The 17,745-nt window shown below is 66.1% G+C and overlaps 2 protein-coding genes across 5 annotated transcripts; both read right to left on the bottom strand.

The window, feature by feature from the left end:
• Positions 1–482: 482 nt before the first annotated feature.
• MMP23B (matrix metallopeptidase 23B) lies at positions 483–3,002 on the bottom strand. The gene is made up of 8 exons (XM_042951660.1): positions 2,661–3,002; positions 2,167–2,306; positions 1,950–2,089; positions 1,717–1,884; positions 1,172–1,336; positions 988–1,098; positions 768–894; positions 483–682 (listed from the first exon to the last, which is right to left on the bottom strand). Exons 1-8 carry the CDS (start codon positions 2,817–2,819, stop codon positions 508–510), a joined length of 1,185 nt encoding a protein of 394 aa, XP_042807594.1. The 5' UTR covers positions 2,820–3,002; the 3' UTR covers positions 483–507.
• Positions 3,003–4,536: 1,534 nt separating this feature from the next.
• MIB2 (MIB E3 ubiquitin protein ligase 2) lies at positions 4,537–16,703 on the bottom strand. Of its 4 annotated transcripts, XM_042951643.1 has the most exons (20): positions 16,582–16,703; positions 15,433–15,586; positions 10,731–11,000; positions 10,380–10,551; positions 9,511–9,617; positions 9,231–9,425; positions 8,932–9,074; positions 8,718–8,825; positions 7,696–7,800; positions 7,457–7,619; positions 7,240–7,373; positions 6,994–7,142; positions 6,743–6,899; positions 6,476–6,636; positions 6,253–6,379; positions 5,942–6,175; positions 5,328–5,506; positions 5,031–5,218; positions 4,881–4,946; positions 4,537–4,804 (listed from the first exon to the last, which is right to left on the bottom strand). In XM_042951643.1, exons 3-20 carry the CDS (start codon positions 10,975–10,977, stop codon positions 4,566–4,568), a joined length of 2,874 nt encoding a protein of 957 aa, XP_042807577.1. In that variant the 5' UTR covers positions 10,978–11,000; positions 15,433–15,586; positions 16,582–16,703; the 3' UTR covers positions 4,537–4,565. The 4 variants fall into 4 exon arrangements, with proteins under 4 accessions (XP_042807577.1, XP_042807578.1, XP_042807579.1 ...); XM_042951644.1 differs by lacking the exon at positions 4,881–4,946; XM_042951645.1 differs by lacking the exon at positions 7,696–7,800.
• Between the last annotated feature and the right edge of the window lie 1,042 nt (positions 16,704–17,745).

Raw genomic sequence — 17,745 nt, 5'->3', positions numbered from 1 at the left:
TCCACAGCCCCAGGCCCCCCAGAGCCGGCATGCGAGTTCTTGGCCACAGTGAGACCGGTTTTGTACCAAGGTTAACATGTTTTAAGACGCAATAAGATATTCTTGGGGGGAAGCTTTGCTATGTCGGTCCTTTCGCTCCCACTGGAGGCCTCACGGGCACAGTGGTCCGGCCCTTCCCAGCCTTCCTGCCTCCCCATCCCTGAGGGACCCCCGAGACACAGCCAGGGACCCCGGGCCCCACCAGCTCAGCCTATGTCCCCAGCGATGCTGCTCACGTGTGGGGGTCCCTCTTCCCCACTTCTCCAGGACCAGCTGGAAGAAGCCTTCCTTGGCCTTGGCCTGTGGGGAAGTTGGGGCGTCCGGGCCCCAGGCTCCCCACATCCAGCTGAGCACAGGCTGGATGGCCCCACCCCGCAGGACCCAAGGCTGTTCGCCCGCCCTCCCAAGAAAGGGTGCACAGACTTGAGAGAGAAAGTGCTTTATCGGCCGTCTTGGCCCCGCGGGCGCTCAGCCCCGCACGCGGACCCGCCAGGAGTAGGTGCTGAGCACCCGCTGCCGCCGGCGCACCACGCACGTGTACGTGCCCTCGTTGATGGCGTTGGCGATGATGCTCAGATGCGCCTCGCCCAGCGCCAGGTAGCCAGGGTAGGAGAATTCCAGGGGCTCCTGGTCCTTGTACCAGCTGCGGGGAGGGTGGGGAGGCTGGGCAGGGTCCCGAGCACCCGCCACCCACCCTCGGGGGGTCACGGGGACGCAGGGCCACTCACTACACTTTGCCTTTCTTGTGGAGGATCTTCTGGCCGCAGCGGAAGGTCACGTTCCGGCCCTCGGGCACCAGCCTGGTCTTGGTCCTGGGTGGCGGTGCAGTGGCAGCCACCGTGGGGAAGGGAAACTCTGCTCCGGAGTCAGGGAGGGAGGGCCACATCAGTGCCCCGCCCCCCCGCCAGACCCGAGCTGGCACCGGGGACCCTGCCTCACCGGCCTCACCGTAGCAGAAGTCACAGCTGCTGGGACAGAGCCTCTTCATAAGTCTCCGGCGGGTGTCACAGAACCCCCTCCGTGCCCAGGATGTGCACACAAACAGTCGGTCCAGGCAGCCTGCGAGAGGGCAACCTGTCCTCAGGGCCGGCCCGGCACGCCACCCGCCAGCCCGCCCACCCACGGCACTCACCGTAGAGTCGGTGCAGCCCCCACAGCTCGTCCTGCGACAGCGTCTTCCAGCCACGCAGCGTGGCGTTGAGGTGCATGAGAGCCCGGCCGTGCTGCGAGTGCATCAGGCCCAGCGCGTGGCCGATCTCGTGGGCCGCCACGTGCACCAGGTCGGTGAGCCAAACGCCTGCGGGTCCCGAGGGTCAGGCCCTCGGACCCTGGCCCAGCCCTCCCCGTTCTGCCCGCCAGCCTTGCTTGCCGTGGCCACATCTGCTGCGGTGCGGCCACGGAGCCTCCCTCACTCGGCACAGCCATGGGAAGATAAGAACGTTCCAGGCCAGCAGAGGCAGTGAGCTCGGCCCCCAGGAATGTAGCTCCGGTTCTGTCTCCAGCAGCAGGGGGGAGGGGGGGCAGGGGGGTTTCAGGGCTCCTGGAACCCAGGCCTATGGCCTCTTCCCAGCCTCCCCCTTCCTGCTTACTTGACCCCAAGTCATAGCCACCACCCCCAAAGCCCTCCTGCTGTGCCCACCATGGCGCAGAGGGCCCCACAGGAGGCCAGGCCATCACCTTTCTTCCAGCTGTAGCGCGTGGGGCCCAGGACCCAGTATTCGCTGTCATCGAAGTGGATGCCCCCGTGCGGGGGGAAGAAGGCGTGGGCCAGCTCGCCTGTCGGGCCGTCAAAGCAGTGGTGCAGGGCAGAGACCAGGCAGTCCGTGTGGTTGATGGGGTAGAAGCCTGGGGGAGCACAGGGGCTGAGAGGGGGCCGCGGGGCTGGGCGGGGGCAGGGGCACGGTGCCCACCTATGCGGAGGTCACTGGGCTGCTCGGGGGCCACCTCTCGGAAGCTGAAGGGGGACACATCGCTCCACATGCGGAAGGCGGTGGCCAGGCCCCGCCGGGTCTCACTGGGGCTCAGCAGGTTCCGTGGGAAGGAGAGAATCCTGGAGTGGGGGTTAAGGTCAGGGGTGGCGGCCAGGCTGCGGCACGCTCCCCTCCACATCGTGGCCCACGGTCACACCTGTAGGTGAGGTTGAAGTGGTCCCAGCGCAGCCTGGCGGGGGTCAGCGTGTAGCGGCGTCTGCGGGGCGCCTGGAGGGGCAGAGGACCAGGTCCCGGGGTAGCGAGGACACCCGCGGGATTGGGTGCGGCGAGATCTCCCTTCAAAGAAAGCAAGGGCTCGTGGGGAGGCAGTCGGGACCAGACTTGTGTCTGAAAACACTCGGAAAAAAGACTAAAGGAAACGGGGTGGGGTTCGTGGTTCAGGGAGTGCTGAAATCCCCTCCTTTGGGCTCTGTGTGTTTTTGGGTTTTCTACCCTGGTCAGTGTTACTTTTACAGCCAGAATGAAAAAGGTTACTAACCACAGGCCAGGTCGGAGTGGGCGGGGCTGGAGGCCTGATGCTGCCATCCCCCACCCAGCCAACCCCCGCCCCCACTTCCCCCCTCCCCCAACACGCAGGCCCTTGGACCCCCGGGCCGCCCACCCTTCTGCCCAGTCCCGCCCTGCTCTCACCTGCACTGCGCTGGCTGCCAGCCGGGCCGAGGGGGCCCCCAGCCGGGCCAGCATCATGAGCACGGGCAGCAGGCACAAGGCACCCAGCACAGCTCCCAGCCGGCCAGCCTGGGCTCGGGCCCCCGACGCCGCCGAGGACACGCAGGCCCCGAGGCCCATGGCGCCTGCGGACTCGCTGTCGGGGCCTAGGGCCCAGTGGGGCTGCGCGGGGAGGCGCTGAAGCGGCTCGGGTTACAGGGGTGGGTGCAGGGGGAGGCGCGTGCCCCTGAAGGGAACCAACTGGCCGTCCCCGCTGTCAGGACAGCCCTGCCGCCAGTGTGGGGTGCGGACCCGGGGCCTGTGGGTCGGTGGCAGCAGCTTGGGCAGGGCCTGCTGGGCGGGGTTACTTGGGGAGGGGGGGTGAGGAGGGCCAGGCAGCTAGAGAAGGGATAGAGTCTCGGGCTCAAGGAAGGGAGGTCACTTGGGGTCCTGAGACCAGCTTTTTCCCTGGATGGACTCTCTTCAGCTCCCTCGCCACCGAATGAAGCTTGGGAGCGAACCTCCATTCCAGCCAACTTGGGACAAGTCCCCTGCCGGAGCACGCGGCCGCCTGACAGGGTCCCGGAGAAAGGGGAGGGGACTAGGAGAGTGAGTACCGGGCGCTGGCGGGGCAGTGGGGGCGGGGCGAGAGGCAGGGGAGGGGGCTGGTGGCCAGGGGAGTGTGGCAGAGGACCGAGCTGTCAGAGCGGGAGAGAAGGCACCCCATCGGGGCTTGGGGGGAAGCCCGTGAGGTGCCGGGGTCGTGGGAGCCCCGGACCCGTGGCCAGGGCCAAGGCCGGGAAGGGGCCTGGCCGGGCAGGCAGGGAAGTGGTGTCCTGAGGCCCTAGGCCTCGACGGGACGGCCTGTAGGCTGCAGGAGCTGAGCCGGGCAGGGATGTTGGTGAGGGCTCCTCCGGGTTGGGGGACCTGGGATCTGGGGGTGGGTGGGTGGGGGCTGAGAAGGCAGAGTCAACAGGGATTGGTGCAGAGAGGGAGCGAGGGGAGAGGCAGAAGGCCAGGCCGGGCTGGGGGTCTGACCCTCCCCGTTCTCCATCCGGGCCTGGCGCCGAGTGACAGCAGTACACCCAGCCGACGGGGTCAGTGCCAAGGTGCTGGCAGACAGCTCCGGGGGAGCATTTCGGGTGGTTCTTGAAAAGCACCCGGCCGCTGAGCGCAGCTTTAAGCTCTTCGTGGTTCAATATTTGCCCGGTTCAGACTGGCCCTCCCACCCTGTGTCCTGCCCTCTCCCCGGCGCCTGTACCCCCCCTCCACATTCAACCGTCCTAAGACACTAGTGGTGCCGCCGGCCCCAAAGAGACCCCTTCCCCAGCTCCCTGTTTAGCAGGGACCCCCAAGGGCCACCGAGAGAACAGGGTCGGAGGCGACTACACAGTCGGCCCAGGAAAAGATTAAGGGGCCGGGGAGATGACGAGGAAGACCCCCAGCTGGGCGGACACAGGGGTTCTGGCTGACCCAGGGCTTCTAGAGGACACCACGCTCCCGAACCCCCAGGCCAGGGTCGTGAGAGGCGGCCCGTGCCTGGCCCAGAGAACGGGTCCGGGCAGGCGTCTTGTGCTGTGAGCGCCACAAAGAGCAGGACGCGCGGGGCACGGGCCAAAGCGCAGAGCCTGGATCTGGGGCAGCGGCGGCAGAGGGGCCGGTCAGGACTGTCCGCGTAGGGGGCAGCGGCGCGGCGGGGAGGGACCCGGGTGCCGACCGGCCCGGCCCCCGCCCCAGGCAGGCACCAGGCGGAAAAGTCCGAGAATCTTTTTATAAAACGCGGGGTGGGGGCTTGCGAAGGCGATGGCGGGACGTGGCTCCGGAACGTGGCGGGGCGCGGCCGGGACGCGGGGCGGGGGCGGGGGCGGGGGGGGGGGGTGGCGCGGACTACACGAAGATCTGGATGCGGTCGCGGATGGGCTGGCGGCAAATGGGGCAGGCGCTGAGCGCGGCGCCGCAGGGCGCGCACGCGCCGTGGCCGCACTGGAACACGAGGCGGATGTGGCTGTCGATGCAGATGGGGCAGGTGATGCGTTCTTCCATCTGCCGGTAGCGGCTCTGGAGCTCCTCCACCAGCTGCCGCGGCGGGCCGGGCGCAGGGGGCGCGCCGGCCACCTCCGTGCCGTCTGCGGGCGGGGATCGGGGTCAGGAGGGGCGGGCCGGGCGGGGGGACGTGGGCCCGGGGCCCGGCTCCCCACCCACCTGGGCGCAGCTTCTTGCCGATGACCACCTGGCACCTGATGCACTTCTTCATCCTGCGCGCACACTCTGCGGGGGGAGCGCGCGGTCGGGCGGGCGGGCGGGCCGGCGCGGGCCCCGCCCCCCGGCGCCCCCCTCCCCCCCCGCACTCACCCTCGCACACCGTGCGATGCTGGCACGGCGAGAACAACACCAGCAGCGCCAGCTCCGAGCACACCAGGCACTCGGCGGCCTCGGGCCCCGACGGCGCGGCCACGTGCAGGTTCGTCACGGTGTTGGGGGTGCCGAGCGCCAGCCTGGGGCCCGGGGCCGCGCCCCCGCCGCCGCCCGCGTGCCGCTCCCTGCGGTCGGAGGAGGGGGCTCGAGAGGGCCCGGGCGGGGGCGGGGAGGGGAGGCGTTGCCGGGGGGAGGGGCGCGCGCCGGGACCCGTCCCCACCGCGCCCGGCTCACCGGAAGCGCTGCGCGCAGCCCTGCAGGGCCTTGAGCACGCGGCCCTCGGCGGCCAGGTCCAGGGGGCTCCGGCCGCGGTGGTTGGCGTAGCTCACGTCGGCGCCCTCCAGCGCCAGGAAGCACGCGACCGCCGCGCCCACCGTCAGCTCCCCGCTGCCCGGGAGGCCGGAGGCCTGTAGCTGCGCGGCAGACAGACGCCAGTGAGGGCGGGCGCCGGGGCAGGTCTCAGGACCGGCCCGGCCGCCCGGGCCTCGGGTCAGGGGCCTGGGCACCCCTCGCTGTCTGAGGCCGTTAGAACGTCAGAGCGGGGGACGGGCGGGCAGGAGAAGCGGGGGACTCCAGGGGGAGGGGCGGGGTTCGGAGACAGTACCCCTCCCCCGCCCCGCCCCCACGGGGCCCGGGGTTGGGGGGGGGGGGGGGCTTTCCCAGGCTGGTCAGCAGCGCATTTTCTCAGGAACGCAGGGCCCCGGCCGGGGTCGCAAGGACGCCCCTGGCCGCAGTCCCCCAGACCGCCCCGCCCCCAGGAAGGCCTGGCTCCCTGGGCCGGCGCCCGAGGCGGAGGCGAACGGCCCCCGCGGCCCACCTCCGCCGCACCCAGACCCACACTTCCTCACCCTGGACAGCAGCTGCAAGGGCCCCGGGTCCCCCCCGGCCCCATCGGCCGCCAGGGGCAGCAGCTGGTGACGCTGCAGTGCCACGTGCAAGGCCGTGTCCCCCTCCTCATCCTCGGCATTGACGCTGCAGCCAGCGTCCACCAGCAGCGGCACGAGGCCCGCGTGGGCCTGCTGCACCGCCAGGTGCAGTGCGGACTGGAGCTGCCGGTTGCGGACGTTCACGTCACAGCGGCCCTGGGGAGAGGGGAGGGGGGAGGGTGGGCACAGGCTCCGGCCAGGGCCCCGCCCCCGCCCCTCGGCTGCGTCCACACCTCTCGGATGAGAATCTGGATCACCTCCCGGTGGTTGTTGAGGGCGGCCAGGTGCAAGGCCGTGAAGCCGTCCTCTTTCTTGGCATCCACCAGCTGACGTGCCCGAGCTAGGATCTTCCTGACAGCTCTGGGAGCAGGGAGCCGCATCGGGGGTCGGTCGTGTCCCCAGAGCGGCCCAGCAGCTCAGGAGGCTGGCCACCGGCCACGCCCACCCCAAACTCACAGTGTGTGGCCCTTGAGGGCCGCGTGGTGCAGCAGGGTGAAGCCCTGGCTGTTGGTGGCAGTGACGTCGATGCCCGGCACCTCAGTGAGGACCTCCACGATGCCGCTGGCGCCGGCGCCCGCCGAGATGGCACAGTGCAGGGGTGTGTCCGCATGGGCGTCCTGCCGGGGTGTGTGTGGGGGGAGGGGGGCAGCGGTCACTTGGCAGGGAGGTGAATGCCACCGCATCCTTGACCCCAGGGGTAGGGCCAGGGGACCTGGCACTCACAGGCAGATTGACGTCACAGCCGCGCTCACACAGGACCCTCACCACCTCCAGAAAGCCCCTCCGCACGGCCACATGCAGCGCTGCGCTCCGGGTGCCGTTAAGGGCATTGGCCCCGCACCCGGAGCTCAGGAGCGCCCGGGCAGCCTCCGGCTGGTTCCTGGCGGAAGAGGGAGCGGGAGGCGCACTGCAGACCCATCTGCATGGGTCGACCTGCAGGCCCACCCCCCACCCCGCCCCTGCCGGGGCCTCACCCCAGGGCCGCGTAGTGCAGCGCCGTGTTGCCCTCATCGTCGGGCAGGTCTGCGCCCGCCCGTGCCTGCAGCAGCAGCCGCACCAGCTCCACCTGGCCCAGGTAGGCAGCCACCTGCAGGGCGGTCCTGCCCTGGTTCTTGGCGTCCACCTGCCAGGAGAGCCAGCGGGTCAGTCCCCGGCCCTCTGTCCCTCTCCCTGGGGCTGGCCGGCGGAGGGGCGGAGAGGCAGGGGTCTCGGGAGCTCGCCTGCTCCGGGTGCCTCCTCAGCAGGTCCAGAGCCCCGGCCATACTGCCTAGGGCCACCTCCACCACCAGTCTCCCCGGATGCTCAAGGTCGCTCTTCTGGGCTCGAAGCTTGTCCAGGGCAACACTCAGGGAGCCTGGGTGGGGCAGGGCTCGAGTTAAGTGGTGGCCCAGGGAGCGGCCCTGCCTCCCACCGGCCACCCAAGCTGGGTGCCCGCACTTTTGTTCTCCCTGGCACGCTCTGCTACGTCCAGGTTGGCATCTTCCTCAGGGCGGTAGGCCACCAGGCAGGAGGGGCTGAAGGTCCACAGCTGACCGCCGACTGCCACACGCAGGTTACCGTCTCTGAAAACTTTTACCACCTTCCCGACGCGGCCCAGGGCCTGAGTGGGGAGAGGGCAGGGTCACAGGCGGGTCTCCCAGGGGGTGAGGGAGGCGGGGGTGGGTGGAGGCACTCACAGGGGCCATGTCATCTGTCCACTCGCCGTGCCCAGCTTGTAGCCGCTTCACCGTGTCAAGGTCATCAATGACCCGCACCACGTCACCCACCCAGAAGGCGTTGTGCTGAGTGACAGACAGGCATGTGAGGGGCACCCCCCAGGCAAGGGTGGCTGCCCGGGGCCTTAGAGCAGGGAGCCACCTCCACTGAACTCCACAGGATAGGCGAGCCTCAACTTGACCCCGGCACCTGACTGAGAGCTGGATGAGGGCCACAGTGACCAGGGCCACCCTGGGTGGCCAGCCCCAGAGCCGTGGGAGCGACAGCCAGAGAGGCACCCAGGCAGTGACATCCAGATCAGACCAAAGCCAACTCTGGGGTGAAGGCCAAGGCGGGCCTGACCCTATGCACCATTGGAGAAGCAGGCAGTGTGGCTGAGGCCCATCTAGACCAACACAAGGATGGGGGTGGGGTCCTGGGACGACCAGGGGCATCAGGAGCCACTCCTCCCCAGTCCCCAAACCTTTCCTGGCTGCACCCTCCCTGTACAGGTCTTGCTCTACAAACCATCTGTCCTGTGATACCCCCCCCCCCCCACCAACACCCAACCCCCGGGTCCAGGACCGTGCTAGGGGTAGCCGCCCCACCCACACAACCCTGCTTCCCAGTGTTCACCCGCACCCACCCCCGGCTAAGTGTCCACCCTCCGTCCTGAAGGGCCTTCCCACCGCTCCCGCTTGCTGCCCCCCATGTGCTCCCCACACCCATAGGGAGCGCTGTTTAGAAAGTCACCTCCCACCTGTAATGCAGCAGTGGCTTCCTTAGGCCCAGGAGCAAGCCCCCAGCCTCCGCCAGCCCCCAGTGCCTCACCCTCTGGATCCCTTTACACCTGGATCCCTCTCCGGGGAACTCAGTCCCTCCTAGACCCTGTAGAGCCCCCCCCTCTCCCTTCAGGGTTGGAGAAAGGCATTCCCAGAGCTGAGCAGGTACACGGAGGGGGTGCAGAAGCGAACAGACGGGCTCGGCCCAGCCCCCCATGCACCTTGGTGAGAGCCCCAGGGTGGAAGGTCCAGCGGGTCTCATGGCCGAACTGCACGCGCACATCCCCACGCTCCGTGATGCGGTGCACGGTGCCCGTCTGTCCGATAAACTGTGGCGGGTCATGGAGACCGTGGCTGGGTGGAGCGGGAGGGCTAGGGGTCCAGAGGATGCGGGGAAGGGAGGGTACAGGGGGCTCAGCAGGTGGGGCGGCTCACCTCCGCCATCCTGGGGTTCCACCCGCCGTGGCCTTCCTGCATCTCCCTCAGGATGTCTGTGTCCAGCAGACACTTAACCTTGTCCCCGTGCTGGAAAGGCTGGCCATCAGCACTCACCCTGCGCTGCAGCTCTGCCGGCTTGCCTGGGGGCGGGCAACAGGCCCCCCTCAGCAGCATCCCTCCTCCCCGGCACCTCCAGAGGTCAGCCCCACCCGGCGCCGCCCCAGGACCCCGCTGGGGCAGGAGGGCGGCAGGGTGGCAGGGCAGGCGGGTGTGGGCCACTCGGGGCCAGCCCCTACCGAGCCTTGGCAGGTGCTCCTTGTAGTAGAAGCCACCAGCCGCCTCGCCTACACACTTGAGGTCCACCTTGCCCTTGTGGCCCACTCGGTACACATTGGTGGTGCCATCTGCCCACGTCACACTGGCCACGCTCCGGCCTGTCTCCACATCCCAGCCACGGATGTCCACCACTCGGCCTGGCTTCCCTTCCCCGCCTGGGGAGACAAGGGTCCCACCAGCAGGCTAAGCCCGTGCCGTGAAGCTGAGCCACAGCCAGGGGCGGCCTGGTCCCCCACTCACCGTCCTGCGAGCCCCACTCCCAGTCAGGACCCCGTACCACCTTCGCCCCCTGGAAGATGCCCCTCAGCGGGATCCTGGGGAGGCCCTGGCGGGGACTCAGCGTGACCCTGCAAGAGAGCAAGTGGGTGCTGGGCCACACGGGAAGCAGGGCGATGTGCAAGCCCTCCGGCCCACCCAGCTCTCTTGCCCTAGGGCGGCTGGCCCAGCAGGTCCCTGCCCTCCGCTCTGGGCCCCTCACAGCAGGGCCTCTGTATGCAGTCACTTGGCACCCAGCGCCTCCTCCCGGGCTGAGCGCTGTTAGGGTTGTTCCCGGAGCTCTGCACACAGCCTGGCCCGGAGAGGGCTCAGCACGTAGAAACGTAGAAATGGAAGAATGACCGGAAGCGCCCAGGCAGCTGGCCCTGCTCCCACTCTGGCCAGCAGGCAGCCGGGAGCCAGAGCACACACCGCCCCTCCACGCGCAGGGGAGGCGTCAGGGAGCCGTGGGTGGTGCCTCTGGGGGGCCACCCCAGCCCAGGGGACTCCTAGTTCCATCCCCCCGCCCCCGCCGTCCCAGCAACGGTGCCTCCCCAGCTACGCCTTTGGGTCAGCTCCCAGCACAGGCTGCCCGGGGGCTTCCCCAGGGGACGCAGGCCACCTCAGTGCCCCCACCACGGCTGCACCGGGGGACCAGCCACGCCTGGCTCTAGGGCCGGTGCCAGGACAGAGCGGACAGGCTGCCTTCCACGGAGGTGGGCGGTGGGGCGCTGGTGCCAGTGACCAGGCCTCTGGAGTGACCGTGACCTCGGCCACACCTCAAGGAAAGGTGTTGCAGGTGCTCTGGCTGTCACAGGCCAGGGCCCCGACCCTGCCAGGCGGGCGGAACTCACGGGCGCGAGTGGGCCGTCTCGTAGCGCTCGAAGGCGTGGGTGAGGTCGTGCTTGCCGTGCATGTAGCACTGCGTGCACAGGTCGTAGTCGAAGCAGACGCGGCACTTCCAGCGCATACCCCGCAGGCCATGCTTCTTGCAGCAGTCACAGACAATGTTGGGGTGGCGGACGCCTAGGGGCGGGGCAGGGTCAGGGGACGCGGGGCCTCTGCCCCCCACCCTCCAGGGCCGCTGTCTCGTGCACCCATCTGGGCATTGTCATCTGTCCCCCGCCCAGGGCCCGCCGCCACCCCACGCGCAGATCTGGGCGTTGTCACCTGCCCCCTGCCCCTCCAGGGCCCGCCACGCGCACCGATCTGGGCGTTGTCGTAGAGCAGCAGGTCGTGCGCGCCCTGGTAGCCTGCGCGGTAGTTGGTGCGGGTGCCGTGGTCCCACTGCACGACTACCGTGCGGTCAGGGGTCGAGGGGCTTCCGTGGCGGCCAAGCTCCACCACAGTGCCCACGCCGCCCTCGCCGCCGTCCTGCTGGCCCCACTTCCAGTCCACGCCGCGCACCACACGCATGCCCACCTGCACGCCTGCCTGGGGGTCTGGGTCCATGGTGGGCAGGACTGCTCCGGGACCTGCAGGCAGATGGTACCCTCAGGCCACATGAAGAAGGCCACACAGGCTCTTGTCAGTTCTGGGAGGGCTGCCAGAGACACAGTGGGGAACAGGTCTGGGGGAGCTAGGCATGGTGTGTGGGGGTGAGGGGGGGGAGCATGCGCAAACGCCCTGGGGCAGCGAGAAGCATGGTGAGCATGTGCACTACAGACCAAAGGAGGCTCAACTGGCCACCAGCTGGTGGAAGGGGACACGGGCCACAGAGGCTCAAATGGCACCGGTCTTCGAGGAAGCGTGGGATGCCCCTTTGGAAAGTCCTCTCCAGCCACTATGAGGTGCCGCCCTGTGGTGAGCCTGGAAAGAAGACACTGGATCGCCAGGGAACGAGACCTGGCAAGGTAGGGACCCTCAGCAGATGCTCGTGGAGCGTCTGCCTCTGCTAGGGGGTCCAGTTCTGGGTGGTCGGCACATAGTGGGCCATCAGCACATCTTTGTTTGAAAATTAATGGATGGCGGGGGGGGGGGGGCGCCTGAGTGGCTCAGTCGGTTGAGCGTTTGACTTGGGGTTTCGGCTCAGGTCATGATCTCACAGTTCCTGAGGTCAAGCCCAGCTTCTGGCTCTGGGCTGACGGTGAAAAGCCTGCTTGGGATTCTCTCTCTGCCTCTCTCTCTCAAAATAAATAAGCATTAAAAAAATTAATGGATGTAAAGTAAGACAATAAAACTATCAGAAGAAAACACACTCTTTTGTGCAGCCAGTTTAGAAGCTGGGCTGCACAGGGGCGCCTGGGTGGCGCAGTCGGTTAAGCGTCCGACTTCAGCCAGGTCACGATCTCGCGGTCTGTGAGTTCGAGCCCCATGTCAGGCTCTGGGCTGATGGCTCGGAGCCTGGAGCCTGTTTCTGATTCTGTGTCTCCCTCTCTCTCTGCTCCTCCCCCGTTCATGCTCTGTCTCTCTCTGTCCCAAAAATAAATAAAAAACGTTGAAAAAAAAAAAATTAAAAAAAAAAAAAAAAGAAGCTGGGCTGCACTGAAGCCCAGCGTCCATCAAGACACCATTAAGAGAATAAACACCCAGCAGGCCCGGAGGACGCAGTAGCCACGCACACAGAGCACGGGGAGCTTGTGTCTGGGGTGTGGGGAGAACATGCAAATGCAGACAGCCCAAAAGAAAAGGGGCAAAGCACTGGCACAGGTCCCCCCCCGCCCCCCGCAAAGACTAAAAAACACATCTGGTCACCAGGCCACTGCTCGAGTGTGACACTATCCTAGGTCATAGACAGTGCCTCAAGGTCACTCCGGGCCCCGCTTCTGGGGTCTTCTCTGCAGAACCGTGGTCTGCCCGCTCGACTTGTACCAGATGAGGTGGTGCCTGTGTTCACAGCAGCACCCTCCCCCGTATGCTCAAGGGTGCACTGGGTCATGAGGCATGATTTATCCCCAGAGGAACACACACCCACCACACCGTACGCAGAAGCCGCTGGGAGGCAAAACTCTACAGGTGCTGAAGGAAAGCAGCCACGTACCCGCTACCTGGATCCATTTACAAGAAGTTCACAACCAGGACAAGCAAATTCATGGTGGTGGAGGCAAACATGGGGCTCTGGGACCCAGAGATGTACTGTTTCCTGATGTGAGTGATGCTTATGTGCCTTTGCAAACTTGGATCACTTCTGACCTGGGACCTGCATTACGTGTTTCTTCAATAAAGTATTTTTAACTAATGACAAGAACGGATTTGAATGACCGTTAAGAGAGAAAATCAACAGCACTTGGAGAGGGCCCCGGGGACTCCCAGCCTGGAAGAGAGCAATCGCCACTCCACTTCTGCCATGTTGCCAGGAGGACCCCGGCGCTGTGAAAACAGCTGGCCTGGGGCGCTGTCCAAGGCAGGGCTGGGTGTGAACCTGGGAGGCCGGAGGGACACTGAGGCTGGCTGGGGTGAAGCTGAGAAGCAGACAGGCTACTGCCAGCTTCCGTTAGGGCCCAGTGGCCCCGTTCAGCCACAGGACGCTGGCCAGCAACAAGGGAGGAAAACCACAGGTCACTCCTCTACCTGGGGCCCTCTCCAAGGTCCTGAGTCCCACCCCCATCCCCATCCCAACGCTCCCAGGCCTGGACAGCTCAGGAAACAGTGCCATCCAGCCGAGGCCACAGGCGGGCAGAGAGGAGGGATGGTGGTCAGACTGCCAGAGGCAGGGGCCAAGCCCCACGGGCCATCTGACGTCCACCCTCTGCCCAGCTCCGTTCTGAGGCCCACGTCCCACCCAGGGTGGGCACCAGAGGGGCGCTGCCCATAGGGCTAGGGCCTCAGTCCGTGCCTAGCCTGCATGTCCAAACCAGTGCGCCCCTCGGACTCTTAGAGGCAGGAACCACCCGGCCAGGTCTGACTGTTGCAAATTCTCCCTCCCAGATGGGCTCCCTGTGATGCTGCTTCCTCACCCCACCCAGGCAGGACCTCCAAGGCTTCCACAGAAACAGGTGCACATTTCGGAAAGATAAACCTTCCCAACCCATGAACTCGTTAGCAGCCTTTCCTCAAGGAAACTCCTCATTGCTCACTCACCCCGACGGCCTCACCTCTCAGGGCACCCTGACTCCCTGCGCTGTCGCCTCTCAGCTGCCTTCCCTTCTGGTCTCTGGCCCTTGCTGAGATGGGGCAGCCGGGCCCGAGACCGCAGCAGACTCCAGCCCCAAGAGCTTCCTATTTCTTCCACGAGCCCAGGCCTGCCACCCGAGAATGCCTGTCACCCTTGGGTGCCAGCAAGCTCCAGAGGAGGGGCGGCATCCTGGGGGTCAGGTCCAGTGGGCCGACCACATGTAGCCTCAGCCTCCTGCCCCCCCATCAGCAGCTGCCACACGTGTGTCTCTTAGGCGGAGCGGCACGGCCTGAGCCCGTGGCCTGCCGGCAGAGCAGTGTACAGGCCCCACCCCTACCCGGCCAGATGCTCCTGCCTGCTGGGAAGCCACCAGAGCTGGCTGTGAGACGGGTCACACAGAGCTGCTCCCTGCCCTTCCCAAATGCTCTGCCGACGTACACTCCGCCACAGTGGGCCTCGTTCCAGACAACCGCAGACCCAGACAAGCCTAGGCAGACAGGCCCACGGAAGGTCCCTGCCTGCAGGGCCCAGAAACCGGCCCCACACTGTAACAAAGGACCCGGCGCAGGAAGGGACCCTGCGAGTGCCACGAACCAGTGCCACGAGCCGCTCCTTGGCCAGGGTGGCTTGTCCTCTGTGAGGCCAGCCTGCCAGCCTGCCCAGCCGGCCACACCTGCCCGCCTACTGACCTCAGGGACCCACCAGCCACGTGCTGCGGAAGCACTTCCAACAAGACACGGTGGGGGGGGCACCCCAAGAAGGAGAGCAAGTTGTGCCCATGCCTGGCCCTGCCCTACGGGAACAGGCAGAGAACAAGGAGGGGAGTGGGGGATGCCCGGAAGGGTCTGTGGGAAACCAGGACCAGGCCTGAGCCGCCGCCAGCCCCACGTGGGGCAGCAGGGCAGGTCCCCAGGGCAGCCCAGCACCTGTTACCCACGCGGTCGGTATTTTTAGCACAGCCGGCTCTCCCCTAGGCCTGGCGGGTGGGCTGCCAACCCCCCCAGGGCTGTGCCTCACGGGAACCCACCAACCCATGTGGGACACAGCCCGATGAGACACACAGGCCGTGGGCCTCTTCCTGCCCCTCGCCATGTGCGCCCAGACCAGCACCCCTTGAGGAAGACAATGGAGAAGAGAGAAGCGGCCTGCTCTGGAGACACGCACGGCCCTGGGAGCCTCTTTGTCTCCTCGTCCCTAGCACCCGATCCCCGCACGTCTTGAGGTCTGCCCCCTGCTTCAGCATCTCCATCCAGCATGGTGTCGCCTCATCTCAGGCCTGAGCAGAGCCTCCAGCAACACCTCCCTGCTGTCCCCTCCTACATATCCACCACGGAGATCGGACACCCGGCTCCTGGGCCTTAGGAACGTCTTGGCCCAGCATTCTAGCACCCTCGTGAGGAGGCCGGTAGCTTTCCAGGTCTCTCCATCATTTTTCTCCTCCCACCTCTCTGCCTGGTCTTTGTCACTGTCCTTGGGGGCTCAGCACGTGCTGATCATACCCCCAGGTACCCAGCCCCCAACCCCCCATCAGGACTCTCTACTTCACTTTAGACAGTCCCACCAGAGGGCTCGGGAAGGGCATGGCAAGTGGGGAATGGACCAGAGTCAGGAGTTAGGAGGCAGTGACAAAACCCAGAGGGGTTACAGAGAAAGGGGGCACCCTTTCAGTGGGATATTCGCCCAGAGACTTATTTTTTACTTCCTTTACCAGAAACACTACACTCGGACATCTTCCTCAGAGCTCACAGGCCACACCCCTGCCTGGCACCCAAATGCCCTCAGAGGTTGTCGCTAGGAACGTCAGAGCAGCAGGGTCTGGGTGACAGATGCACATCAGCAGAACTGTAACTTACCTTAGAACACGAACCAGCCTCGAGTCAGCATCCCAGACATTTAGCTGCTACTTCTTGGGTCACAAATTTGACAGTCTCCAAGATTTCCTGTTGGAAACTAGCAACCATGCCGACACAGAACGCAGCAACCAAACAGGCAGCCAGCGAAGCAAGTCTGGAGAGAATGTTTTTTAAAAGGCAGTTTTACACTTTTAGCATTTACCATTTCAACCAAGCAGGCGGACACCGGGGTCTATTCGGGGGTTTCTAGTTTCTCGTGTCTCAAGGAACTGTCAGCTCTTGGAGGCAAAACGATTTCCGAAATATGCACGAGGACAGTGTAGAAATAAGGTGTCTTCCCTATTTGTGAATATTTTATTGGAAACACTTTTAAAAGCCATAAAGATCAAATACCACTTAGCTAAGAAACGGGCAAACTGCCTTTATTCAGAGGAACACAGTTACATGACACTGACACGGCATGTGACAGGCAGCTGCCACTCCTTCCCCTGTGCCTCCGGCCGTGTCTGATGATGCCGTTTGAATCAACACCATGTGGCGCACATTCAACTGGCAAAACTTGGTGAACCACAGGCTCCTGTCATGTGGCAGCTCTGGCCAAGACAAACGTGGACATCCTGGGTGCTGGGGAGTCCGGCCCATTAGGGGCCAGGGTGAAGCCCTGAGACGAGAGCCCAGGAAACCCAACTTGGCCCAGCGGGAAGACCTGCCAAACGCCTAGAGGAAGTACAGGACTGTCATCAGCTGACTCCTGCCCCCCCCCCCGCCCCCCAGACGAAAGGCCTCAAGAACCCTGAAGACCGGGGCGTCCTGCCCCAACCACTGCCCAGGGCCAAGCCGAGTGGGAGCAAGGCTTTCAGATACTTGTTGCATCTGCAGTTGACAGGAGGGGACCTGCCAGGAAGGACTGGGTCTGCCTCATCCCCAGCCCCGCTCGTGCCCACCAGGAAGAAGCCTTTTTGTCACCTTTCCTTATTTCTTCATTTAGATATGAATTCAGAGCATGCCGGAGCAGAATTACGTATCACCCTCACACATACACACACACTCAAAAACAACTAAAACTCCTCTGACATGGCATCAGGTAGAATCCACAGCATGAAACAGCCAGCTCCAAACTGTCACACCACAAGCCCGTCGAGAGCTCACCTGTCTGGCCGTCCAGTCGCCCCCCCTGCCCGCCTGGACACTGGTGGGCAGCCCTGATGCCTGGAGACGTGGGGACCGGCCTCTAGCCTCGCTGAGCTTCAGCGCGAGCCCTGAGCCATCCAACCCTGTGGCGCCTGGGAGATGCCAACACGCACAGTTAGCACCTCCGACGGGACCGCGGCGAGCGGGCTGAGCTAGCCGGTCTGCTCCTGGGTTGCCCGCTGTCTACATGCCCACTCCCGTGCAAACACCGCGACACCCGGCGCTGCCCCAGAGGCCTGCAGGGCTCCCTGGGCTCTGGCGGCCTCGCTCCTACTGCGGTAGTCACTGTCTGAGGCGCGCAGGAGCCGCAGCGCCCGAACACGACCTGCGGCCGGGAGCGGAGCAAGAGGGCTGGCGGCCCGGGCGCTGCAGACGTCAGGGCCCGGCGCTGCGCCCCGACCGAGGCTCCGCGGGGGACAGCGGGGGTGGGCCGGGCCGGGTCGGACTGGGCAGAGCGGGCGCGCAGCCCGAGCGTGACCCCGCCCTACCGGCCCGGGTCCGCCCCGCCTCCTGCCACCCCATCCCCCTTCCTCGGGAAGCCGCCCCGGGCCCCGACTGAGGCCAAACCCTAGTGCCCCCGTCGACCCCTCCACTTGCCCGTAAGTTTGCGTCCCGCCCGTTCGGCGCGGGAGCTCCGGGGGCCCGAGAAGCGCCGATTCTATCTGCTAGTGACCTGCCAAGCGGCCTCGGTGTGCGCGGCAGCCTGCCCGCGGCCCCTCTGCCGCTCAGCGCCCGCCAGCCAGGCCGCCCCGCCGCGCCGAGACCACCGGCCGAGGCAGGCGAGGACCCCAAGCTCGGGGCTCTTGGGGCCGCCGCGGAGCCTATCGGGAGTTGTAGTCTGCAGCCCGCTGGGGCCGGAGCTAGAGGGGAAGGGTCCGAACCACAACTCCCAGGAGGACCCGCGGCGGTGGTGACGCACGCGGCCGCAGGAGGCGGGGCGTGCGGGAGGGAGTCCCGGCCAGTGACCTGACAGAGACGGGGAAGCCTGCTGCATTGCTCCCGGGAAAGGCGCGAGCTCGGCTCCTCGCCAAACGCGGACGGAAGGCGCGTACACATCGGGCAGCGTGTGCCACACGTCGTCGAAAGGCTGCGGCGGCCTCGGCGCACTCCGCACCACGTTGC

This window comes from Panthera leo, chromosome C1, assembly GCF_018350215.1.
Source record: "Panthera leo isolate Ple1 chromosome C1, P.leo_Ple1_pat1.1, whole genome shotgun sequence".
In the NCBI taxonomy this organism is placed as follows: Eukaryota; Metazoa; Chordata; class Mammalia; order Carnivora; family Felidae; genus Panthera; species Panthera leo.
Note: the sequence above shows the minus strand (reverse complement) of the source record. Positions and strands in the feature narration are given on the sequence as shown.

What these genes read in the sequence shown, in the direction of transcription:
- MMP23B (XM_042951660.1), bottom strand. Translation starts at nt 2,819, where the DNA reads ATGGGCCTCGGGGCCTGCGTGTCCTCGGCGGCGTCGGGGGCCCGAGCC. An exon ending in GCCCAGTGACCTCCGCATAG is followed by an intron (nt 1,885 to 1,949) that starts GTGGGCACCGTG and finishes GTGCTCCCCCAG; the next exon opens with GCTTCTACCCCATCAACCAC. An exon ending in GGGGCTGCACCGACTCTACG is followed by an intron (nt 1,099 to 1,171) that starts GTGAGTGCCGTG and finishes GCCCTCTCGCAG; the next exon opens with GCTGCCTGGACCGACTGTTT.
- MIB2 (XM_042951643.1), bottom strand. Translation starts at nt 10,977, where the DNA reads ATGGACCCAGACCCCCAGGCAGGCGTGCAGGTGGGCATGCGTGTGGTG. An exon ending in GAGACGGCCCACTCGCGCCC is followed by an intron (nt 9,618 to 10,379) that starts GTGAGTTCCGCC and finishes GCTCTCTTGCAG; the next exon opens with GGTCACGCTGAGTCCCCGCC. An exon ending in GCGTGCCAGGGAGAACAAAA is followed by an intron (nt 7,374 to 7,456) that starts GTGCGGGCACCC and finishes TGCCCCACCCAG; the next exon opens with GCTCCCTGAGTGTTGCCCTG.